Genomic DNA, 25,968 nt, shown 5'->3' with positions numbered 1-25,968 from the left:
ACCTGTGACCCGCCACTAGCCATCACCAGGACATGCCTTTGCCCAGTCTGCCGCTGCCACAACGTCCTAACCCGGAAACCTGGTCCCGCCTCCGGTCCCGACTCCCCCAGAGTCCCGCCTCCAGCTACATAGTCACGCCCCCGCACTCCAGGCCGGCCTTAAGCCCAGACAAGTCGGGCAAGGATGCGCCGCTGAGGGGCTTCTCAGGCTCAGGCCCTGCAAAGCCCAGGAACCAATCCTTAGGTGTCCATGGCAAATGCCAGACCGGGTATCTTCACTATCCCTGCAAATCCCGAGCGGGCGTGGGACAGGCGGCCCACCGGCCAGGCCCAACGAGTCGAACGCGGAACTAGGGAGCAGGCGGAGGCAGGCGCTGGGCTGTGGCTCAGCAGGCCTAGCCTGGCTTTGGGCCTCCGGCCTCTCAGCCGGGGACTCTGCGCCTGCGCCCGCCCGGCAGCTGCCTGCTCTCCCAAGTGCGCCGCGGTCCCGGCTGCCGCGCGCCGCCTGGGTGTCTGGGCGATCCATGGGCTGCAGCGAGGGCCGCGATGACAGATTACGGCGAGGAGCAGCGCAACGAGCTGGAGGCTCTGGAGTCCATCTACCCTGACTCCTTCACAGGTGACTTACGCGGCCGCGGGCCCGCAGCTACTCGGGGTGGAGTGGGACCGGCCGCCACCGCCACGGCCCTCGGCATCCTGGGCCAGGATGGAGAAGGGAACGGAGAGGCCGTGTGGCCACCGCGCCCTCTTCTCTACTTCTCCTCAAGGGTTCAGGCATCTACGAGTAACTCTACGGCTGTTTTCTCTTCTTCGCTTGTTTCCTGAAATCTGAAAGTCCGGGCGAGGCTGGCGAGGTCCCTGGAGTCTCGGGCCTGGAATTCAGTCGGGGGCAAAACCAGAGAGTTCCATTGTGACTTAACAGCAGCCCGAGGTTTAGTGAAATACACGAATATAGATACTCCAAGTGGGAGTAGTCTTTCCAGTGCCGCACAAGTGTCAGTTTTCACATTTTCATCTCTATTCAGGTAGAAGCTGTTTTTCAGACGATGGCGTTTTAAAGTTTGTGGGATTCAGAATTCTCAGTTACCCAGAATCCGTTTTGAGAGTAGTGTTGTCCCAGAAGTTTGTCGTTTTTCTTTTGTCTTCTTTCTTTCTTTCGTTCTTCTTCTTTTTTTACATTCTCATATTCTGCAGAATGCCCCATGAATGAGGTGGCCCAAATTTCAGGTCCACTGTAAGATCACAAGTAATTAGACCAATAGTAGGATATCATCAGGCCTGGCTTCCTCTTGCTAGAAGCAAGGTAGTGGAGGCTCAGGAGAGGTAAGTGCTTGCTCTGGGTTGGCCAGAAAGTTAGTGGCAGGACTGGTAATAAGAGTAAGGTCTGGGGCTTGGGATCCAGCTCCAGCTGGGATGAGGGGGAGCAGAAGATTACTTGGGAAGTTGGGCTAATGTGAAATATTAATGAGAAGTTCATTTGGTATATTTTAAAGGAAGAGAATTCTTCAGTATTAAGCCTTCAGATGATTCTGAAAATGCTGCAAGATAACCATATCAATATGGCTTCTCTCACTTTACACTCAGTTTTTGAGAGGTGATCTAATAAAGCGAACATGAACGAGTATAGCCTAGGTTTGTGGGATTTACCTTCCCTATCCCTTCCTTTGAGTGTTGTCCATCACTGATTGTCAGAATTCAGAGTGTAAGGTAATGTTACTTTAACTCATAAACTCCCTTTTTATTGTTTAGCTTAGTTTTCTTAGCTCTACCCTTTGATCACTGCTTGCAATGGTAGCAAATTTTGTTCTGCTTTGCCAACAGGCAGATGTCTCTCAGCTATCCCTGTATAGCTCCAGTCCTGTTCATGTTCTCTGTCAACAGCAGTACAGCTGTGCTGTGAGGATGTTAAGGGGATGAGTGAAGAGGGGTTTGAGAGTGTCATTAACTGGGTGAGTGTGTATGGAGTCTGGCTCCCTTATCTATCCTTGCTTATATATCAATGTCTAAATAAAATAGAATATAGGGTCAGTTGTTGGATATATTCTTAATCATGACGTTTGGTCATTTCTAGTATATTGGAAACGTAACAGGCATGAACACAGTGTAGGCAGAGTTAAGAAAGCATAAGATGTGCTGTTGTTTTCATTTCTTTGGGCATAAGGTATCACTCATTAAGTACTGTGCACATAAGCATTTATGACAGTGATACATTTTTAACCCTAGAATAATTGGATGGTTCTTTCAAATTGTACTAAGCTCTGATGTAGTTCAGTATGTGAAATTCTTGTCAGATGCAAAAGTGCTTGAGGATTCCGAGCCAGGGTAATGAAGGACAATATGTGAATCTTTGACGCATCAAGTATTCTGCAGTGTCAGCTGAGCCCACCTGTCTCTAATTCCTATCAGCAGTCCTACAATTGCATTAAATAAATTAAAATGAGATGTCTTGATTTATAGTTCTTTAGGAACTTTGATCAAGTTCTGTATGATGCCTCAAGGAAAAGGCAGAGGGCTTTGGAATCATATATTTCCATGTTTGGTCTTTTGAAATTTTGAGGATTTGCAAGGTTTACTGTTTTACAGCTTTCTTTCGTGTTGATGATTTCATACTTTAATATTTTCATACCAGGTTTCAGAAAGAGACCTTGTTTGTGTCAGTTTGCCAAGGAACACTAATTGGTAGTTTTCAAACGTCACTTTGAATCACATTGAATATTAGATTTGGTAAATACTTTTTTTTAAGTACATGGTAGAGTGCTGACAGAGAAGCCTTTGTTAAGTACATCATGACCCCCTTGTGGATGCTGAAGAGGCACAATTCAGCCAGCCATAGTCCTAGGCACATAGACCTAACCTGACTTTAGAATTGTTGCTTGACTATTTGCAGAGAACTTTTGGCCTGATGTTGCATTTGTTGTGAAATATGACAGATCATAATACAGTTTCTTCTCTGTGCCTGTTCTGTAGCTTGACTGCACATTGATCCAATCCTCCTAACAACTAGTCTCCCAAAATGTAAATGGACTTTCCTGATACCACATTCTCCTTCAGTGCTTCACTTGACAAGGTCCTGCTAAGGTAGTTGAATTTGGTTATTTCCATTTCTGTGTCAAAATTCTGGCTATCGGGTGTTCTGTTGGAACAAATTGGTTAGCTTTAGGCTAATCAAAAGTTAGGTTCCCTTAATTCTCTTTGATCTTACAGAGAGGGGTACGTAATCCTGTATTTGCTTATATTAGTACCTCTAAGTAACACCCATGAGCTTAACAGTTAAAATTGCATCTTAGAGATGGGGCAGAAGTCATCTTGTGAAAGCAGTTTTTCTAGGACAGTCACTTTCTAAGACCCAAAGAGACTTATTTTATCATGAGCTGATCTGGTTCTTTGTGAAAACCTTAGTGTCATTTGTGTGTCCTGTTAGTGTACCTTTCAGCTACTACCTCAGTTTTCTCTGCTCTTTACAAAATCCTAAATTCTGTCTAGTTTACCATCATCTGCCCCTATATCACCTAACACTTATGCTCCTCCGCTGGTTCCTTCCGCAATGCCCACCAACCTTATTCTTTTTCTCAAAAGTATTTTGATCCACTCACAGTGGTGGAAGTCTGGTCTCTAGTGAAAGTTAATCTTTCCTCAACTCGCCCCAACTCACAGTGTGTAATGCATTGGGATAGGATTATTGCTTCATGAGAACTCAGGAATAATTCATCTTTTCAAGTTCAATTCAGTAAGTTTCCCTATTTTAGTAACCTCCAAGCTTTGGAATATAATCCCTTTTCCATTTTTTTTTTTAATTAGGTTAAGCTATGATACGAACCCCCAAATAACTGGTTTTAAAAAGGTAAAAGTTTATTGCTCTTGCACATAAATGATAGATGTGTAGCTCTGGTGCAAGAATTCTTCATGGACCCAGGCTGCTTCTTAGTTCTTTGTCATTCCTAAGATGTAGTCTCATGCTCATGGTGAAGATGGCAGCATTCCTTTTCCAGGCAGTAGGATAGATAAAGGAATGAAGGAAAAAAAAGAAGAAGAAGAAGTAAAAGACAGCAGTTTCTTAAGAAATTTCTTAAATATTTCTTAAATTTCCTTAAGGAAATTTCCTCAAAACTATAAAAGGGCTTATTTCTTTCTATCCCATTAGCTGGAACTCGGTCATTTGGTGAGACCTAACTGGAAGGGATGCTGGGAAAGAAAGTCTTCATCCTGGGTGGGCAATACGCTCAGTTAAAAATGGTATAACTGGAAGAAGGGGAGAGTGGATATTAGCAGTGTTCTCCAATATTTTTTGTTTGTTTGTTCCTGGTTCACAATTTTCTCTCTGTAATGGCAGTTTGGTGGAATGCGTATCAGCTCTTTGTCCTTGGACAAATCATATAACCTCTCCAAGCCTCAGTTTACATATCTGTTTAATAAGGAATAATGTAAGTGTAAAAACTTTATAACTGTTAAACAAATATAAGATACTCTTTACTAGAAATTTACCATCTTAGTTGTGGATTCTTCTAATAACATGGCTTCATAACTCCCGTCTTTATCAACGAACAGTTTTGATTTCTATTTCCTCCAACTGCAGGGGCCATAGCCACAGCTTGGATGGGCCATCTTTAAAATTTTGGCCTCTGAAATTCCTCTTTCTGTCTATAAGCTTTGTAGCCCTACGGTTTTTCATTGCCATGCTTTTAGTGAACATGCCTCTCATCATGAATTCTCATGGTTTGATAGTTTATCAGCTTCTTTCTTGTTCATCTTGCCTCCCTCTTCTGTCTAGCTCCCAAGGTCAGGCAGTTCAGGGATGTTCTTGCTAGCATTCCCATGTCCTCATTTACCACATGGGTTCCTCATTTACCATTTATTTAGCATACTTATTGTTAGAAGCTCAATCTCTTGGAAAAGACATCAGGTAAATAATTTACAACACAATGTGATGATTCTTTCATGGAGGTTCATATAGAATGCAGCCACAGCAAAGGGAGAGGGGACGGTCTGAGTTGTTTTGGAGAGCTGAGGGGTGATGAGTTATGTGAATGAGACTGGGGGATGGGGCATATGTGCAGAGCCAAATGTGTTCAAAGGACAAGTAGCTGGGTATGGCTAGAAAGTAAAGTGAGAGTCACGGAAAATGAGACTGACAAGTACACAGGGGCCAGATCACGAAGGGCCTTGTTAGGGATTTAGATATGATCTTACAGGCCAATGGTTCATTCCCCATTCCCCCTACCAACAGCTGCTCAGACACATACAGCACATAGAGACTGCCATGTCAGAGCTGGATCTCTCGGTACTTAGGTGGATTCACAAATAAAATAGGCTTCTCTTGAGTTTGTTTTTACCTGTCATGGCTGCTACTTTTCTTTTAACCTTTGGCACTTTTTCCTCCTCTTACTTTTGTTCTGCAAATTTAGGATCCCTTACATAGCTGACATTGGCCCTTATTTTTCTCTCTGTATTCTCTCTGGTGATTTCATTTAGTCGAATGGCTTTAGCTGTCACCTCTGTGGATGATCCCAAATTAAATTCAGGCCCAACTCTCTTTAGCCCCATTTGCCCATTTCTGATTGCATACTTGATACCTCCAACTGAAATTCCGTGTTCTTCAAATACATCTGGTTTTTCTTTTCTATTTCTGGTTTTTGTTATTGGCACTGCCTGCAAATTCAAGTTGTCACCCATCACCATCTTAGATTTGTCCCTGTTCTCTGCTGTTCCCATTGCTCCCAGCCTAGTTCAGAACCTCATTAACTTTGCTGAAACGATTTCAGTAACTATCAAGTTTCATCCTGCATCTAGTCTTGTTTTTCCCCTTCCACTTTATGCACTGTTGCTAGATTTATCTTCTATGTTTAGAAATAGAATTCTGACCTTATTACTTCTGCTAAAGAAAGCTATCACTGTCCACACTAAACTTTCAGCTGTATATTTTCAACTTGTTTTATTCACCGCATGTACATTCTCTAGTGGAATAATTTCTAATTCCTTGCATAGTCCTTAAGCTTTCACACCATTATACCCTTTGCTGTGTTACTCTATCCTGCATTCCTTTTCTCCATCTCTATTTACCAGTATGCCTTTATTCACAGCCTAGCTCAAATGACTTCCCTGGAATTTCTCAGCTGGAAAAATTTTTTTAAAAAGAATGAAACTCTATACAGTTTATATTCAGTCCTGCCAGTTACTGGCTGTATAGCTCTTCTTTCTCAGTTTCCACATCTCTAAAATTGGGATGATACTATATTTAACTGATTCAAAGACATAGTTTTACATGTAAACATTTCTAAAATATGAATTTGTCTTATAATTGATTACATATCATAGTTTAATTGGTAGTTTCTTTCTTAGTGGTACATAAAGTAGGGTGCATCAGATAATTGATGGCATCTTAAACTTGGTGAAATGTGGTAACAGTATAAAAGCAGGATTTTGGTGTGAGAAGTAAAGGATCTTTGTGTAAATGCATAGAACAGCACAGGTGCAAAGTAATGCTCAATAAATGTTAGCTGTTGTTACTGGTTATAGGTAACCCCTAAATTACAGCCTCATGGAGCCCTAGAAAATGATAATAAGTTGGAATGTCATTGAGTTGAACCCTTATTTCTATAGTTGCAATGTTTGTATTTCATGACATGTAAATGCTAAGGTTGGTCGTGAAAAGAAATAGGAATGAAGTACATCAAATATATTTTACACACGTTTGTTAGAAAAAAGGTAGGGCCAATCATATTATAAAAGCTTTATTATAATTACCTTTTAGGGACTTTTTCGGCATAGGCTGGACTGCCTGAGGCCTATTAAAATATGAGTCCAGTGAGTCTCTTATCTTCCTGACAGACACCTTTGTACTAACCATAGATGTTCATCATTGCTTCAAGTACTTTTAAACTTCAATTAAAATGAGGGAATATGTCTTGATTTTTTTTTTTTTTTTTAACATTTTGGCCGTGCCACTGGGCATGTGGGATCTTAGTTCCCCCACCAGGGATCGAACCTGTGCCCCCTGTGGTGGAAGCACCGGAGTCTTAACCACTGGACTGCCAGGGAAGTCCCCTGAAACTTTTATTGATAATTCATTTTATTGATAATTCATTTATTTATGAAGACTTCAGAAGTTCTCGAATAGGAAAAGCTGAGTAGTTTTTGTGGTGACTTCTTCAGAGATCCCCTTACTCTTTCATGTCCGAAAGAGGCTGCTGAGCTGCACAGGGGTCAGGGCTTCCCAGGCCTGAAGTGAAGCACAGACTTTTCTTTTGGGCTCAGCAGCAATCAAGGGTGACTTGAATTTTCCTTGTTTAATCATCTAATGGTTCTGAATATTAGTTCAGCTCTTTCACTGAGCCAAACTTTATTGAGTTTCTAGATACTGCCAGGCACTGATGTAGGAGTTCTCAGTTTTTACAGTATTCTTGTGGGGGAATAGATCATAAACAGGTAAATAGTATCAGATAGACATCAGGCTTCAAAATAGCGTATAAAGCTTTCTTATTTATGTAAATGTTGATTGACATGTCTTGCTTAACAAATTAGAAGTAATTTGATACTTGGATTCATAATTCCATGAAAGATGGTAGATTTTCAATAATTTCTGAAAAAATAAAGCTTGGTTCTAGAGATCATATAGAAGAACGAGAGAGCTAGAAGACACAAACTCTAACAAATTAATATTTACTGTTTGTCATGGAGATTCTGAATTATATTTCAGAATATATAAGTATAAAAATTAGTGATAATACTGAGTATTTATGAGGGTAGGTTCTGATGAGAAACATCAATTTTTTTTTTTGCCGTTTCATTTGGAAATTTTTTAGAATGTAATTTTCCATGTATAGGTGGAAATTTTGAATTAAAAAGTAAATTACTTATTTTAATTGATTTGATAAAACTCAAAGAGGGTATCTATTATAGGTATTTTTTTCCCCAGATTAAAGAAAACCCTAGATTTAAATAGAAATTGATGGATGTTTATCGTTTGAATTGTTCTATTCAGTCTGTATTTATGGAAATGGAAATACAGACTAGGAATCAGTTTCCAGGACTGGATATTGATATTTTGCTAATAAGGAAAAGCATGTGCCGTAGGAAGCATCTTAATAACTTAACCTCCGTGTATAATTTCTTGCAGTATTATCAGAAAATCCACCCAGCTTCACCATTACTGTGACATCTGAGGCTGGAGAAAATGATGAAAGTAAGTCTAATTAAAAATACTTTAGGTTTTTCTAAGCCCTTCTCTCGGGAATTTTATTCATTCTGCAGCCATTGTGTTGGGCATTGCATGTGTGGAGGTGCTAAGGTGCTGTTAAGAATTTAGTATGAATGTTACATATTTCTAGTCAGTATTTACTATGGAGTAATGACTTCTAGAGAAACAGAGAGGAAGTCAAGGAGATGTATTCTGACAGTAAGCTTAATTCTTAAAAGTGAAACAGAAACATTAACAATACAGCAGATAAGAAAAGGGTAGGACATATTTGTCAAGAACACTTGGCATGCACACGTAATTTAGTGGTTGTGTGGTATTCCTTGGCATAGCATGGACTTTTTCCTCTTTGGATATTTAGATTGTTTACTGGACATTTGCTGTTATAAATTGGGCTGGATAAATACCTATCTGCATTTTTCCCCTCTCTCTTTAGAATGGATATTGTACTGTTATTTAAGTATGTGTATACATAAAACCAAATAAAAACCAATATTATACAAGTGTAGAACTAAGACAAATATACAAATTGAAATAAAGGAGCTATAAAACTAATAAATTAAAATTAATTTAAATTTGATACATGTTGGGGGAAGAGTGTCTTAAGTTCTTTTCTGCTTTTAGTCCAGTTCAGTTAATATTGTAATTTGATAAGAATGTTGTATAAGTTGGTGTTAACCCCAAGGATTTTTTTTTTTTCCTGTCAACTAAAATTCTGTCATGGGTATTCAGTAATACCGTTTTAGTGGTGTCATTTGATAACTCTAAATCTGTCTTGTAGAATTGAAAAATTAGTATTGATATTACTGAAATCTGAATTAAAAAGCTGTTGAATACAGTTATTTACATATATTTATATAGATATTTATATATATTTATATATAATTATATAAACTTCTTTGTTAACGTCATACATAAAAATTAAAACAAAATATAAAGCCAGCACATTTTGAGGTTTTTTTTTTCCATTCCCATGGAGAGAAATCTAGATTTCAATTAAAATCATCAATATCAGGAGGTTTTAATAATTAAAATGTGAGTTACAGGAAAGGCAAAATCTAGACAAAGGGTCATTTTGACGAGTAAGTTTTAACAGAAAATGTTTAGCCCTACTGCTTAGTTGGCGAAATTGAGAATTCATCATGCTAGGTAGCAGAGAGATACTTTGCACTAATGCGCCTGTAAGAATCTCACACCTATACCAGTGTCAGATCTGTGAATTGACACAGGCCAAAAGACTGGGGGAGCATGTATGGATGAGTCAGGTTAAAAGTTTCTCAGATAGCCTCTCAAACTGTCCAGTTCACAGCTGTGTACTCTAGCAACCCCTTAGCAATGCCCTGCTGGCATTGTGCAGATAGCAGTATGGACTCCTGCACTGGAGCTGGCTCTGGTAGAGGCCTGAAAATGAGCCTAAGGTAGTACTTTTTCTGTATGTCATATTCAGTGCATTTTGTTCATCTTAAGGAGAGTTTTAAAAAGAATGTGTTCTTCATCCTCTTTCTCTGATGTACAATATGATAAAATACTCATAAGTAGTAGATGTGTTAGAAGTGATCTTTGGTATTCCTATGATTTGTTTTCACTTATATTTGTGGTACATGTTGTTTATGTTAGTAATTATCTATCTGGTCTCATGGTAACCTTGTTTTTCTTTGTAGGAAAATCTGTTGTGCTACTTTTCATTGACACATTGTAAATTAATTAATGATTCAACAAAGATGTTGACCTCTCTGTACTTTACATTTTAAGGTTTCATATCAATCTCTTATCTTGTGTCTTTAGCTGTCCAGACTACCCTCAAGTTTACATACAGTGAAAAATACCCAGATGAAGCTCCCCTTTATGAAATATTCTCTCAGTTAAATCTAGATGATAATGATGTCTCAGACATTTTAAAATTATTAGCATTACAGGTAAGGAAATAACAAGTTTTGTAGTGGCATTATTTTATTGGCCTTAAATATTATACAGTAATGTTAAGAGTCAGAAAATGCTATTAAATATGTATAACCAGTGTTTTGAACAAGCAAAATTCATGATGTGTGTGTGTGTATATATATATTCACAAAGCATCTTTATTTTTGTTTCCCACTGTACCTTTAAAATTTGAGTAAGAGAAGTTCTTCCTATACCCTTGTTTAAAACTCAGTTAACCCTGTGACTTGTAGGTGATAAAAAGTGTGATTAGGGACTCTAAGTTATAAACACAGTTAAAATTTGGTTCTCAGAATGCCTAGTCCCATGTAAACTTAAAAATTCCAACTTAAAAAGCATTAAAACTCCTAACCCCCCTGACCTGTTGCAGGCTAGTTGCCTATAATTTGGTAAGAGAAGTGGTGGAAAATGGGTATTAGAAAGTTCTTACCTGGCTAGTTCTGTGATGGGATGGGCTACTCACAGTCTGGGCATGGGGGATATTTAAAGCTCTCTCTTGCTTGGGTAGAGAGTTTTCATGGGATCTTCAGAGTAGGGAGTAGGGAGGGCAAGTAAAATCTTACTCGACCAGCTTAAAAGCAGAAGTCCTGATTTTGTTTGTTTTCTAAGAAGAACTGACATAAAACATGTCTCCATCATAAATGTGACTTGTATATTTCAAAGACTATAGATGCTCTAAATGCTGACATTTTAAAAATATCTGGAGCTATTAGAGAATGAAGAGGGAAAGGATATATCAAACATTAATTGATGCTGATCTGGGCCCTGTTCACTCTGTTACCCAGTGTGAAGTTATATTAATTCTCTATATTTGGTTTAACATTCTTCTTGTAAAAACATTGCAGAGAGCCTGGAACAATATACTGTATTCAGTCAGTCATATATTAATGTAAGTTATTGGATCTGAGTGATTTTGTTAATATGCATTTTATATTTCGTTTATACTCAAACTCCTTTCTTTCAAAAAGAAAGTTTTGATTTCTTTCTGATACTTACCTGAGATCAGAGATAGAGCGCATATTTGTATTTTTTCCCCTAAAAGTAGTTATATTAATTTTTAGTTATCAAAATAATAAATTTATATTATAGAAAACTCAGAAAATAATGAAGAAGAAAATAAAGATTACCCTTAATCTCACCAGTCAGGTATAAATGCCTAATAACATTTTGGTACGAATTCAGAAAACTTTTTCCTACAGTAGCTAGCACTATCAGTTCTCCAGTATGTTGTCATTATTTTAGTTCTTTGAGGGTATTTTAAGAGCTCTGACAATGGACTGAATTTTGAGGGCAAAGTGATTTTCTAATATAATACAACAATAAAGAATGTAGGTACTTTTATGATTTATCTTTATGTATCCTTTTTTCTTTCTATTTGTAATGGTTTAAAACTAAAAGCATGAAAACATGCTGGAGAACTGATGTTGCTAGCTACTGCAGAAAAACGTTTTCTGAATTGTACGTATATTTATGATTATTACATAGGATTTATTGAAATTTCTTTTTTTCTCTGTTTTAGGTTGAATATGGCAAATTACAAGACTTTTAAAATGTTATTTTTATATATATGCTTAATTCTTAAGTGATCCAAGAGTCCAAACTTATGGTGTAACTGAATTAGTAATCATGTTATAAATGTATGAAGTGTAGTGATTATGCTGAAACACCTTTTTTCCCCCCACTGGTTAGTTAGTTGTTTTTATTTTTCTGAGAATTGTGTTTCTCACTACAACCGTTTTTTCTTTTTTGGTTACATAGACAGAAGAAAACCTTGGTATGGTGATGATCTTTACTTTAGTGACAGCCGTGCAAGAAAAATTAAATGAAATAGTAGATCAAATAAAAACTAGACAAGAAGAAGAAAAAAAACAAAAAGAAAAAGAAGCAGAAGAAGCTGAAAAGGTATATTTAAAAGTCAGATTTTCTTTCATTATTCTTTAAACCTGTTTTTTTTTGGGGGGGTTTGTTTTTGCTTTTGGAAATTTCAGTAATTTGGGGGGAATCACAAAAAGAAGCTCAAGTAAATTTTAATAAAGCTTTACTAAGTAAAATTTTAGAAGGTCCCTCATTTAGTTGATGCACATGGCACAATAATGATTAATAATCAGTTAGTTAAAGGTTATTAAAGCTTATGCAGGTAAAATCAAGAAATATAAACTATTTCACTTACGGTATAGAGTTTAGAATTATAAAGCCTCCACCAGAGTGATTTAAATATTTACTAAATGTAAAGAAAACCTTAGATTCTAAAATGAAGTAAAAAAAGATAAGCAGTGATGTTAGTGTTATGAATTGATGTGTATTTAAACATATTAATATTGACAGTAGCAACTTTCTTCTTAACAGTGAATAGCAATGGGGACACATTACGAATTATCTTTGCTTTTTTGTAATAAAAATTAAAAAAGGACTTTTCCAGAGTAAATTGCCAAAACCAATGAGAGTAGCCAATGCAGGCAGTAATCAGACTAAATATTTTAAACTTGAAACCATTTTTCTCTGTTTTTCCTGTGAGTGGCTGTATTCATTTGTCTAGAAGATCATTAGGCTTTATTTTCTAACTGTTGTATCATTTATCTGGTGGTGTGTCTTTTTTCTTTTCTAAGCAATTATTCCATGGCACTCCTGTTACAATCGAGAATTTCTTAAGTTGGAAGGCCAAGTTTGATGCAGAACTCTTGGAAATTAAAAAGAAACGAATGAAAGAAGAAGAACAAGCAGGAAAAAATAAATTAAGTGGTATGACCCCTCATATCCTGTTCCTTTAAGCCCTCCTATATTATTTCTTACATAGCAAGAGGATCATTTGGACAGATTTCTATAAGAAAATAATATACTTAGGCATCTAGGACAAAAAGAGAAAGCATTCTCTCCATATGGTGATGTTTCTTCACACCTAATTATAATTAATTTTTATGGCTTATCTTTCATCTAAATATTGGAGTGGATAGATGTTGAGATATAACTACCATGACTTTTAGGATCACAAGCCTTAGGACTGATAGAATCAAACCGTTTGTTTTTCTAAGACTCTGAGGCAGATTAGGTTTTCACTTCTTCCATTTTAATGCAAATACATTTCATATGCCTCTTAGCTACTCACTGAGTTCATAAATTGATTGAAATTCACAGAAAAAACAGGTTTTAAGACTTGTTTTTTTATAACTTGTTTATATTATTCTACTGTTTAAAGCATTGTAGGGGAGATGGAGGAAAAGTATGCCATTCGAGTTAAATATGTGTATTTCTTTTAGGGAGACAGCTATTTGAAACAGATCATAATCTCGACACATCTGATATTCAGTTCTTGGAAGATGGTAAGATAATGTTAGAATTCCACACGTACATAATGTGCTGTTTTTATTAAACCATGAAAATCATAGTGGTAACTTAATGTAAATTTTTCCTCCCAAGGCTATAAAGAAACACATTTTGAAGAATAAACTCGAATGTTTGATCAATTTATACATTAAACTACAGCAAAGTATTTTTTTTGTAACATCTTTATGGGAGTATAATTGCTTTACAATGGTGTGTAAATTTCTGCTTTATAACAAAGTGAATTAGCTATACATATACATATATCCCCATATCTCCTCCCTCTTAGGTCTCCCTCCCACCCTCCCTATCCCACCCCTCTAGGTGGTCACAAAGCCCCGAGCTGATCTCCCAGTGCTATGCAGCTGCTTCCCATTAGCTATCTCTTACATTTGGTAGTATATATAACTCCATGACACTCTCTCACTTCATCCCAGCTTACCCTTCCCCCTCCCCGTGTCCTCAAGTCCATTCTCTACATCCCTGTCTTTATTCCTGTCATGCCCCTAGGTTCATCAGAACCATTTTTCTTTTTTAGATTCCATATATATGTGTTAGCATATGGTATTTGTTTCTCTCTTTCTGACTTACTTCATTCTGTATGACAGACTCTAGGTCCATCCACCTCACTACAAATAACTCAATTTCGTTTCTTTTTATGGCTGAGTTATGTTCCACTGTATATATGTGCCACATCTTCTTTATCCATTCATCTGTCGATGGACACTTAGGTTGCTTCCATATCCTGGCTATTGTAAATACAGCTGCAATGAACATTGTGATATATGGCTCTTTTTGAATTCTGGTTTTCTCAGGGTATATGCCCAGTAGTGGGATTGCTGGGTCATATGATAATTCTATTTGTAGTTTTTTAAGGAACCTCCTTACTGTTCTCCATAGTGGCTGTATCAATTTACATTCCCACCAACAGTGCAAGAGGGTTCCCTTTTCTCCACACCTTCTCCAGCATTTATTGTTTGTAGATTTTTTGATGATGGCCATTCTGACTGGTGTGAGATGATACCTCATTGTAGTTTTGATTGTGCATTTCTCTAATGATTAGCGGTGTTGAGCATACTTTCATGTGTTTGTTGGCAATCTGTATATCTTCTTTGGAGAAATGTCTGTTTAGGTCTTCTGTCCAGTTTTGGATTGGGTTGTTTGTTTTTTTGATATTGAGCTGCATGTGCTGCTTATAAATTTTGGAGATTAATCCTTTGTCAGTTGCTTCATTTGCAAACATTTCTCCCATTCTGAGGGTTGTCTTTTGGTCTCATATATGGTTTCCTTTGCTGTGCAAAAGATTTTAAGTTTCATTAGGTCCCATTTGTTTATTTTTGTTTTTATTTCCATTTCTCTAGGACGTGGGTCAAAAAGGATTTTGCTGTAATTTATGTCATAGAGTGTTCTGCCTATGTTTTCCTCTAAGAGTTTTATAGTGTCTGGCCTTCCATTTAGGTCTTTAATCCATTTTGAGTTTATTTTTGTGTATGGTGTTAGGGAGTGTTCTAATTTCATTCTTTTACATGTAGCTGTCCAGTTTTCCCAACACCACTTATTGAAGAGGCTGTCCTTTCTCCACTGTACATTACTGCCACCTTTATCAAAGATAAGGTGGCCATATGTGCATGGGTTTATCTCTGGACTTTCTGTGCTGTTCCATTGATCTATACTTCTGTTTTTGTGCCAGTACCATACTGTCTAGATTACTGTAACTTTGTAGTATAGTCTGAAGTCTGGGAGCCTGATTCCTCCAGCTCCGATTTTCTTTCTCAAAATTGCTTTGGCTATTCGGGGTCTTTTGTGTTTCCATACAAATTGTGAAATTTTTTGTTCTAGTTCTGTGAAAAATGCCATTGGTAGTTTGATAGGGATTGCATTGAATCTGTAGATTTCTTTGGGTAGTATAATTATTTTCACAGGGTTGATTTTTCCAATTCAAGAACATGGTATATCTCTCCATCTGTTTGTGTCATCTTTAATTTCTTACGTCAGTGTCTTATAGTTTTCCGCGTACAGGTCTTTTGTCTTCTTAGGTAGGTTTATCCCTAGGTATTTTATTCTTTTTGTTGCAGTGGTAAATGGGAGTGTTTCCTTAATTTCTCTTTCAGATTTTTCATCATTAGTGTATAGGAATGCAAGAGATTTCTGTGCATTAATTCTGTATCCTGCTACTTTACCAAATTCATTGATTAGCTCTAGTAGTTTTCTGGTAGCATCTTTAGGATTCACTACGTATAGTATCATCTCTTCTGCAAACAGTAACAGTTTTATTTCTTCTTTTCCGATTTGGATTCCTTTTATTGCTTCTCTGATTGCTGTGGCTAAAAATTCAAAAACTAGGTTAATAGAGGTGAGAATAGGCAACCCTCTCTTGTTCCTGATCTTAGGGGAAATGGTTTCAGTTTTTCATCACTGAGAACGATGTTGGCTGTGGGTTTGTCATATATGGTCTTTATTATGTTGAGGTAAGTTCCCTCTATTCCTGCTTTCTGGATGGTCTTTATCATAAATGGGTGTTGAATTTTGTCGAAAGCTTTTTCTGCATCTATTGAAATGATCATATGGTTTTTATTCTTCAGTTTGTTAATATGGTGTATCGCATGATTGATTTGCATATATTGAAGAATCCTTGCATTCCTGGGATACACCCCACTTGATCATGGTGTATGATCCTTTTAATGTGCTGTTGGATTCTGTTTGCTGGTATTTTGCTGAGGATTTTTGCATCTATGTTCATCAGTGATATTGCCCTATAGTTTTCTTTCTTTGTGACATCCTTGTCTGGTTTTGGTATCAAGGTGATGGTGGCCTCGTAGAATGACTTTCGGAGTGTTCCTCTCTCTGCTGTATTTTGGTAGAGTTTGAGAAGGATAGGTGTTAGCTTTTCTCTAAATGTTTGATAGAATTCACCTGTGAAGCCATCTGGTCGTGGGCTTTTGTTTGTTGGAAGATTTTTAAACACAATTTCAATTTCAGTGCTTGTGATTGGTCTGTTTATATTTTCTATTTCTTCCTGGTTCAGTCTTGGAAGGTTGTGCTTTTCTAAGAATTTGTCCGTTTCTTCCAGGTGGTCCTTTTTTTTTTTTTTCGGTATGTGGACCTCTCACTGTTGTGGCCTCTCCCATTGTGGAGCACAGGCTCCAGACGCGCAGGCTCAGTGGCCATGGCTCATGGGCCCAGCCGCTCCACGGCACGTGGGATCTTCCTGGACCGGGGCATGAACCCATGTCCCCTGCATCGGCATGCAGATTCTCAACCACTGCGCCAACCAGGGAAGCCCCAGGTTGTCCATTTTATTGGCATATAGTTGCTTGTAGTAATCTCTCATGATCCTTTGTATTTCTGCAGTGTCAGTTATTACTTCTCCTTTTTCATTTCTAATTCTATTGATTTGAGTCTTCTCCCTTTTTTTCTCAATATGTCTGGCTAATGGTTTATCAATTTTGTTTATCTTCTCAAAGAATCAGCTTTTAGTTTTATTGATCTTTGCTATTGTTTCCTTCATTTCTTTTTCATTTATTTCTGATCTGATTTTTATGATTTCTTTCCTTCTGCTAACTTTGGGTGTTGTTTGTTCTTCCTCTAATTGCTTTAGGTGTAAGGTTAGGTTGCTTATTTGAGATGTTTCTTGTTTCTTGAGGTAGGATTGTATTGCTATAAACTTCCTTCTTAGAACTGCTTTTGCTGCATCCCATAGGTTTTGCGTCATCGTGTTTTCATTGTCATTAGTTTCTAGGTATTTTTTGATTTCCTCTTTGATTTCTTCAGTGATCTCTTGGTTATTAAGTAGTGTGTTGTTTAGCCTCCATGTGTTTGTATTTCTTACAGATTTTTTCTGTAAGATATCTAGTCTCATAGCGTTGTGGTTGGAAAAGATACTTGATATGATTTCAATTTTCTTAAATTTACCAAGGCTTGATTTGTGACTCAATAAATGATCTATCCTGGACAATGTTCTATGAGCACTTGAGAAGAAAGTGTATTCTGTTGTTTTTGGATGGAATGTCCTATAAATATCAATTAAGTCCATCTTGTTTAATGTATCATTTAAAGCTTGTGTTTCCTTATTTATTTGCATTTTGGATGATCTGTCCATTGGTGATAGTGGGGTGTTAAAGTCCCCTACTATTATCATGTTACTGTCAATTTCCCCTTTTATTATGGCTGTTAGCATTTGCCTTATATATTGAGGTGCTCCTATGTTGGGTGCATAAATATTTACAATTGTTATATCTTCTTCTTGGCTTGATCCCTTGAGCATTATGTAGTGTCCTTCTTTTTCTCTTCTAATAGTCTTTATTTTAAAGTCTATTATGTCTGATATGAGAATTGCTACTCCAGCTTTCTTTTGATTTCTGTTTGCATGGAATATCTTTTTCCGTCCCCTTACTTTCAGTCTTTACGTGTCCCTAGGTCTGAAGTGGGTCTGTCATAGACAGCATATATACGGGTCTTGTTTTTGTATCCATTCAGCCAGCCAATCTATGTCTTTTGGTTGGAGCATTTAATCCCTTTACATTTAGGGTAATTTTCAATATGTATGTTCCTATTACCATTTTCTTAGTTGTTTTGGGTTTGTTATTGTAGGTCTTTTCCTTCTCTTGTGTTTCCTGCGTACAGAAGTTCCTTTAGCATTTGTTGTAAAGCTGGTTTGGTGGTGCTGAATTATCTTATTAGCTTTTGCTTGTCTGTAAAGGTTTTAATTTCTCCGTTGAATCTGAATGAGTTCCTTGCTGGGTAGATTAGTCTTGGTTGTAGGTTTTTCCCTTCATCACTTTAAATATGTCCTGTCACTCCCTTCTGGCTTGTAGAGTTTCTGCTGAAATATCAGCTGTTAACCTTATGGGGATTCCCTTGTATGTTATTTGTTGCTTTTCCCTTGCTGCTTTTAATATTTTTTCTTTGTATGTAATTTTTGATAGTTTGATTAATATGTGTCTTGGCGTGTTTCTTCTTGGATTTATTCTGTATGGGACTCTCTGTGCTTCCTGGACTTGATTAACTATTTCCTTTCCCATATTAGGGAAGTTTTCAACTATCATCTCTTCAAATATTTTCTCCGTCCCTTTCTTTTTCTCTTCTTCTCAGACCCTTATAATTTGAATGTTGGTGTGTTTAATGTTGTCCCAGAGGTCTCTGAGAGTGTCTTCAGTTCTTTTCATTCTTTTTTCTTTATTCTGCTCTGTGGTAGTTATTTCCACTATTTTATTTTCCAGGTCACTTATCCATTCTGCCTCAGTTATTCTGCTGTTGATTCCTTCTAGAGAATTATTAATTTCATTTATTGTGTTGTTCATCATTGTTTATTTACTCTTCAGTTCTTCTGCATCCTTGTTGAATGTTTCTTGTATTTTCTTGATTCTATTTTCAAGATTTTGGATCATCTTTACTATCATTACTCTGAATTCTTTTTCAGGTAGACTGCCTATTTCCTCTTCCTTTGTTTGGTCTGGTGGGTTTTTACCTTGCTCCTTCATCTGCTGTGTGCTTCTCTGTCTTCTCAGTTTGCTTAACTTACTGTGTTTGTGATCTCCTTTTTGCAGGCTTCAGGTCTGTAGTTCCTTTTGTTTTTGGTGTCTGCCCCCAGTGGCTAAGGTTGTGTAGGCTTCCTGGGGGAGGGGACTAGAGGTTGTGTTCTGGTGGATGAGGCTGGATCTTGTCTTTCTGGTAGGCAGGACCTCCTCTGGTGGTGTGTTTTGGGGTGTCTGTGACCTTATGATTTTAGGCAGCCTCTCTGCTAATGGATGGGGTTGTGTTCCTGTCTTGCTAGTTGTTTGGCATAGAGTGTCCAGCACTGTAGCTTGCTGGTCATTGAGTGGAGTTGGGTCTTAGCGTTGAGATGGTGATCTCTGGGATAGCTTTCACCCTTTGATATTGCATGGAGCTGGGAGGTCTCTGGTGGACCAATGTCCTGAACTCCGCTCTCCCACCTCAAAGTCACAGGCCTGACAGCCGGCCGGAGCACTGAGACCCTATCAGCCAGAAAGAGAGAGAGAGAGAGAGAGAGAAGGAGAGAGCGAAAGAAAGAAAGAGCAACCAAACCAATAAAACAAATCCAGCAATGATAACAAGTGCTAAAAATTATACTAAAACCAAAATAAAACAAAAAGAAAACAGAACCCTAGGACAAATGGTAAAAGCAAAGCTATACAGACAAAATCACACACAGAAACATACACATACACACAAAAAGAGAAAAAGGAAAAAAATATATATATTGTTGCTCCAAAAGTCCACCGCCTCAATTTGGGATGATTCGTTGTCTATTCAGGTATTCCACAGATGCAGGGTACATCAAGTTGATTGTGGAGATTTAATCCGCTGCTCCTGAGGCTGCTGGGAGAGATTTCCCTTTCTCTTTGTTCGCACAGCTCCTGGGGTTCAGCTCTGGATTTGGACCCTCCTCTGCGTGTAGGTCGCCTGAGGGAGTCTGTTCTTTGCTCAGACAGGACGAGGTTAAAGTATCCGCTGATTCGGGGGCTCTGGCTCACTCAGGCCAGGGGGAGGGAGAGGTATGGAATGCGGGGCGAGCCTGTGGCGGCAGAGGCCAGCATGATGTTGCACCAGCCTGAGGTGCGCTGTGTGTTCTCCCAGGGAAGTTGTCCCTGGATCCCGGGACCCTGGCAGTGGCGGGCTGCACAGGCTCCAGGCGGGGGAGGTGTGGAGGTGACCTGTGCTCGCACACAAGCTTCTTGGTGGCGGCAGCAGCAGCCTTAGCGTCTCATGCCCGTCTCTGGGGTCCGCGCTGGTAGCTGTGGCTCGCGCCAGTCTCTGGAGCTCGTTTAGGCAGTGCTCTTAATCCCCTCTCCTTGCACCCCGAAATAATGGTCTCTTGCCTCTTAGGCAGTTCCAGACCTTTTCCCCGGACTCCCTCCCGGCTAGCTGTGGCACACTAGCCCCCTTCAGGCTGTGTTCATGCAGCCAACCCCAGTCCTCTCCCTGGGATCCGACCTCCGAAGCCCGAGCCTCAGCTCCCAGCCCTTGCCCGCCCCGGCGGGTGAGCAGACAAGCCTCTCGGGCTGGTGAGTGCTGGTCGGCACCGATCCTCTGTGCGGGAATCTTTCTGCTTTGCCCTCCGCACCCCTGTTGCTGCGCTCTCCTCCGTGGCTCTGAAGCTGCTTTCCCCCCTCCGCCACCCCCCACCCCCGTCTCCGCCTGTGAAGGGGCTTCCTAGTGTGTGGAAGCTTTTCCTCCTTCACAGCTCCCTCCCACTGGTGCAGGTCCCATCCCTATCCTTTTGTCTCTGTTTATTCTTTTTCCTTTTGCCCTACCCAGGTACGTGGGGGATTTCTTGCCTTTTGGGAGGTCTGAGGTCTTCTGCCAGCGTTCAGTAGGTGTTCTGTAGGAGTTGTTCCATGTGTAGATGTATTTCTGATGTCTTTGTGGGGAGGAAGGTGATCTCCGCGTCTTACTCTTCCGCCATCTTGAAGGTCTCCCCCCAGCAATGTATTTTTTAAAGTTTTATGATAACTTAAGCAGTATGAAAGATAGCAATAGATAAACAATATGGTCACGTTTGCCTCTAACAACTAGTAAACCAGGTCACTATGACTCAAGTGACCTGTTTTCTTCAAATTTCTAGTATCACAAATCTGTGGTCTATCATGGAGCTTTATAAAAACCTCAAGCGTAGAACTAACCAAAAGTCTTAGATTTTATATCACTCTCACTGTCTTTGGCACCTCTAGCCCCTTGTGCTTTCCTTTTCTTTTTTATCCTGACCCTTATGCTCTTGCTGCCTTTGTCCATCCATTGTCCATCCATCCACAAATATTTATTGCATCCCTGTAAGGCAGGCACTGTCCTGGCCGCTGAGGATACAGCAGAGAACAATTTAGACAGATTTCCCTGCCCTCATGGAGCTTGAGCCCTATGTGTATCTCTTAAACTGAGCTCCTTACTCAGTCACCCCTCCAGTAGCTCCCTGGGTTCTGTACTTCATCGTCCTTCTGTCATGCCCATTATGCCAGCTGGGGATCCTCTAGCATCTGGCCTTTCGACCTTGTTCCTGGACTACCTTCTGGAAAAGGTTAAGAAGGTTCAGAATCAACTATCTGTTGAGGTGGCCCACTGCTAAATCATGCTTCTTAACCTGAGCTGGGCTCCTACTGACACTGAGCCATTTTTTTTTTAATTTTAATATCTTATTACATTCTTGTTCTAAGATTTTTAGTCTCAAAAAAAAAACTCCAACACCAAAAACTGTGAAACAGAAAACAAGGGTATCTTCATCTATCCTCCCTCTCATTTTAGGAGCTTATTTTCCTTTCTATTTTGTTGAGAAGTTTTAGATCCAGAAAGTTTAGTCTCATTCTCTCTTGAACTTTAAAAGTTTTACTGTCTTTACTCATTTTTGACTCTTTTCTTTGTCTAATGGATCAAGTGTCTCCTTATATCCAGTAACTTACCAAAAGCTCTCTGTTGATTCTGCCTCTGAAATGTCTTTTCAGCTCTTTCCTCCTAATTTGAAAGTTTTGTTATTTTTCAACTGGACTTCAGTAATAGTTTCATAAATTATTTCCCTGCCTCAGTCTCTTCCTCCTGGTGCCCTTTCCTACCTTGTAGTCACCACCTCTAAGGTGGTATTTCTAAAAGCCATGTGTAATGATGCCATTTCTCTCCGTACGGTCCTCTGCTGCTTAGAGGGAGAGGTTGACCTGCACAGTCGTTCAGTTTGGCCTTCATCTGTGTTATCTCCAGATGTTTTTCCTCAAGAATCTTGTGTTCCACTTAGAAGTATTCAAGGTCTTAGCTCTTCTCTCTGCCTTTGCATAACCTACCTAGAATTGCTTCATCCTGGCCCCTTCTGGTTGCGTTCAAATTTATCATGAAGATATTTCAGATGTCGTCTGCTCTGTGAGGGCTTTACTGCTTCTCCCAGACTGAGTCAGTTATTCTTCGGCTTGGACTTGACAAATTGTATTTTATTACTGAACTGCTCTTAGGCATGAAGCAAGACTCCTTCTCATTAAGTTGAATGTCAGTGGACTAGAGTCTGAGAGGGAAAGAAGGTAAACAATGTTTGGTGATTTAAGAGTACTCTAATATCCTACTTTATTTACTACAGATAGACTGAAGAGTGAAGATGTTTCATACAAAGCCTGGGTGTTACTTCCTATAGAGCTTAGACATTTGGAATCTTAGAAAGGCGTACCACTGGTTACAGGGGAAGTGGGTGAGAGTGAAGATCAAATTTGTCAATTAATTATAAGTATGGTTGAGCTTTAAGGATGTATATATCTCCAGTATTGGAAGAGATAAACTCTTGGTACAGGTCTCCTGGTCAGTGATAATCGACTTTGTATCATCATTGTCTTCAACTTATAACATGCCAGATCATAAATAATTCATTCTAGATTGGCTTTTTTTGTAGCTGGATTTTTTAGACTATGAACTGGAAGCATGAAGTTGCTCTTAAAATGTGTGAGTCTCTGCTGACCAATGCAGATCACTGTTGGTATGAGTAGTAGTTCAGGATTTCGTCACTTGCACCTCAGATGCACATTTAAGAAGTCTCTGTTTGGTACTGCCATTGGGTTGTATCTTTTATTTCTGAGTGTAAGACTGCAGGGGAAATCTTCTGTCTTTTGCAGCTGGAAACAACGTGGAGGTAGATGAGTCTTTGTTCCAGGAAATGGATGACTTGGAGCTGGAGGATGATGAGGATGACCCAGACTACAACCCTGCTGACCGGGAGAGTGACTTGACCGACTAATGGACTAGCCCGTCTCCAGAGAGGCTTGACTGCCATAGCATCTGTGGCTGTGCTAAGAGGGTGTTGATTTTCCTTTCTTTTTTCTAAGAAAAAATAATTTTCAGGAGAATATTCTTCTGATGGCTTTCATCATTGAACTTAATAAACTGATCTTAAAATTTCAGATATAAAAGTTCAATTCCTCTTATTGGTGGGAAGAAGGCCACATGTTTAAAATCATTTAGTGTTGGAGAGAAATTCTGCCTAAAACACCAAGACTGGAAGGTCAGCTGTTGCTGTACCCAGGTGTGGGTTTACATGCAAGGAATTGGAATAACTTGGAATTTCTGTGCTAGAGACTGGTGGCGTTTGAATTCTAAGGTTTGTCATTCATATAAAATATTAGAAGACTGAGGTGAACAGAGCATTAAACCTTCTGAATTCTAGCCTTCGGGCATAATAAATTTAAGTCTTAACAAAACCAGAAGCCCATATAATAGTCAGGAATAAAATGGACTTTAGTCATATAGTAGTATCTGCATCAGAATCATCTTTGGAGTTATTAAAAAGTGTGCACTCCTGGTCCCTTCTCAGTGGAGGTTAATAAACACTGAGCCTCATTCTGAGTTTTAAAACAGTGAAATCTCATACCTGTGACACAGGTGATTGTGATGCACACTTCTGATGAAGAACTACTGTCCTACAGTTGTCAAGTCTATAAATTGTGATTTTCCCCACTTTTCTAATTAACCAGTCTGAAGTGGTTTGAATTCTTGGGATTGTACACTGTCTGCAAGAGTACCACACATCCACATTCATGCACACATTAGACCTTTGTGATAATTTGGAATGATCGACTTGGGGGCTCCAGGTAGGAGAGCCAGGCTGCGTGCCAAGTTATCCAGTCATTGCAGTTCTGGAGGATTGAATCTTAACTGCAATAGGAAATCACTTGTGCTATTGCAAATGGCTTCCTCAATTCAGAAATGCTATATACCGACAAACACAGCAATATCAATCCATGTTTATTTTTGAAGTCAGACCTTATGATTAAAATAAAGTTAAGACAGAACTGTCATTGTGGAATTTAATGCTTTTCACCCACCTTGATCCTGACCAATAAAGAGGAATAGCAGTAATGTTCAGTATTTCTATGCAGAGAGAAGTCCAAAAGTTTGTTACGTGAGATTTTGCTTTTCCTAAGGAGAGATCCTTTCTGCAGCTGATCAGCAGTTGCATAAGAACCTGAAGGAGTGGTTCAGTTAAGAAAAGCAGTCGTGAGCAGTGTAGTATGAGGTCAATGAAGACTTGACCTTGAAGTATCAAGAATGATTACACTTGCCCCTCACATAATTTTTTAAAGTCTAAGTTTTACACATTTTCTACAGATATTGAATAACCACCTTTGTCATTTCAGAATGTAGGCAGACCCTAATGAAATGGAAATAAAGACAACCTGGTTAGTTCTAATGATAATCCCAAATATTTTCACCCGGAGTAAAAATTAACTTTACTGTTGGCTTTGTATTCTGGGAATTAACCAAAGACTCTGCTTCTCAAACTGGAGCACACTTAATTCCTGGATGTGTAACAGCATGACTGGTAGTATTTGAAGCAATAATTGGCCCGTCCTGAATTATCAGTTTTGCTCTTGGATTTGGGAAAATTTTTGTTTTGGTTTTTCTACTTGTGTTAACTTGTATACAGTATTATTAAGTTAAAAACATACACAGATATTTGTATTCATTGCTGTATCCCTGGAACAATGGCGCTGAGTAGGCACCTAATTGTAGGAATAGTATGCAAGATGCTTATGCATTTTAAAGATAAAATATAAGAGTTCAAAGAAATGTTCTATTTGCCGTCTGCAACTTTGAGTAATGCTTCTAGATTCTGCTTTACATCACATTCTCCTGGCAGCAAGCATGCCTTAGGGAAAAAAAAGTGGATAAATACTAACCTAAGGTAACACATCTAAAAGGTTACAGGAACATTTCCTAGTTGAGGTAAAACCAAGAGAGATATCAGTAACATCTCTTATCAGTGAAAAGGATGAGATCATTGATTGTACTGTCCCAAACTCCCAAGGTATATGTGCCAAGAAGTAAAGAGATGCATTCTTGGATTCCAGAAGAAAGGAAGTTGTGGGTTTTCAATATTTATGTGCTAGCTGGCTGTTAGGTGTTATGAAGGTGCAAACAGATAGTAAGTAAAAGACTGCAAGTAGCTTCTAGTGTTTGTCTTTCAGAGAACATACATGACAGGCAGCAGTCGTAGGGATTGTATGATTATGGGTCAAAATGAGTCACACAGTTCAAGAACTGTAGGGAGTAATTTTAGAGAGACCATTGAGGTCTAAAGTGACAGGGAAAGTTTTCCACAAATGACACATGGAGTGTGAATTTATGTAGATAGGTAAATGTGAATGACACTAGTTTGTTTGCTGCCTTAGGACCTGTGTCTGAGTAACAGAGATGACAGAATGTTGCCAAAAGTTGTACTGTGAAGTTTATAGGTTTCTTTTTCATGTCACCTTTCTTGGGCAAACTCATCAAAGGACTTGAAAGAAGGGGGGTGAGTTGGATTCCAAATGTACTAAATCCCCTCCATTAATAAAAGATGGGAAATGCTGGGGAAGTTTCAAGAATATTGTAAAGGGTTATCAAATCAAAAATTTCACAGTGCTGTGCAAAGCCATAACGGCACCTGAGCTAAAAGGAGAAACCAATAATTATTTAAAATTTGGATAATTCATTTATCATGGATTTTTACATTGATTTTTATTTTTTAAATGCAGCATTAAAATATTATTTATCTTTGTTGAA

General features: G+C 38.6%; 1 protein-coding gene across 6 annotated transcripts; it reads left to right on the top strand.

The window, feature by feature from the left end:
- Positions 1-349: 349 nt before the first annotated feature.
- On the top strand, positions 350-25,968 carry RWDD1 (RWD domain containing 1). 6 transcript variants are annotated; one of them, XR_009543786.1, is made up of 9 exons: positions 350-618; positions 8,113-8,178; positions 9,976-10,106; positions 11,887-12,030; positions 12,735-12,867; positions 13,383-13,445; positions 23,043-23,524; positions 24,561-24,602; positions 25,596-25,968. XR_009543786.1 is itself a non-coding variant. In XM_060167558.1 (9 exons), exons 6-9 carry the CDS (start codon positions 11,905-11,907, stop codon positions 23,162-23,164), a joined length of 444 nt encoding a protein of 147 aa, XP_060023541.1. In that variant the 5' UTR covers positions 356-618; positions 1,821-1,948; positions 2,967-3,077; positions 8,113-8,178; positions 9,976-10,106; positions 11,887-11,904; the 3' UTR covers positions 23,165-25,968. The 6 variants fall into 6 exon arrangements, 3 of the variants coding, with proteins under 3 accessions (XP_060023540.1, XP_060023541.1, XP_060023542.1); XM_060167558.1 differs by adding exons at positions 1,821-1,948; positions 2,967-3,077 and having other exon boundaries at positions 356-618; positions 23,043-25,968; XR_009543784.1 differs by having other exon boundaries at positions 24,561-25,968.

This window comes from Lagenorhynchus albirostris, chromosome 12 (assembly GCF_949774975.1).
Source record: "Lagenorhynchus albirostris chromosome 12, mLagAlb1.1, whole genome shotgun sequence".
NCBI classification, from domain to species: domain Eukaryota; kingdom Metazoa; phylum Chordata; class Mammalia; order Artiodactyla; family Delphinidae; genus Lagenorhynchus; species Lagenorhynchus albirostris.
The sequence above is the reverse complement of the archived record's forward strand: the minus strand, read 5'-3'. Positions and strand labels throughout refer to the sequence as shown.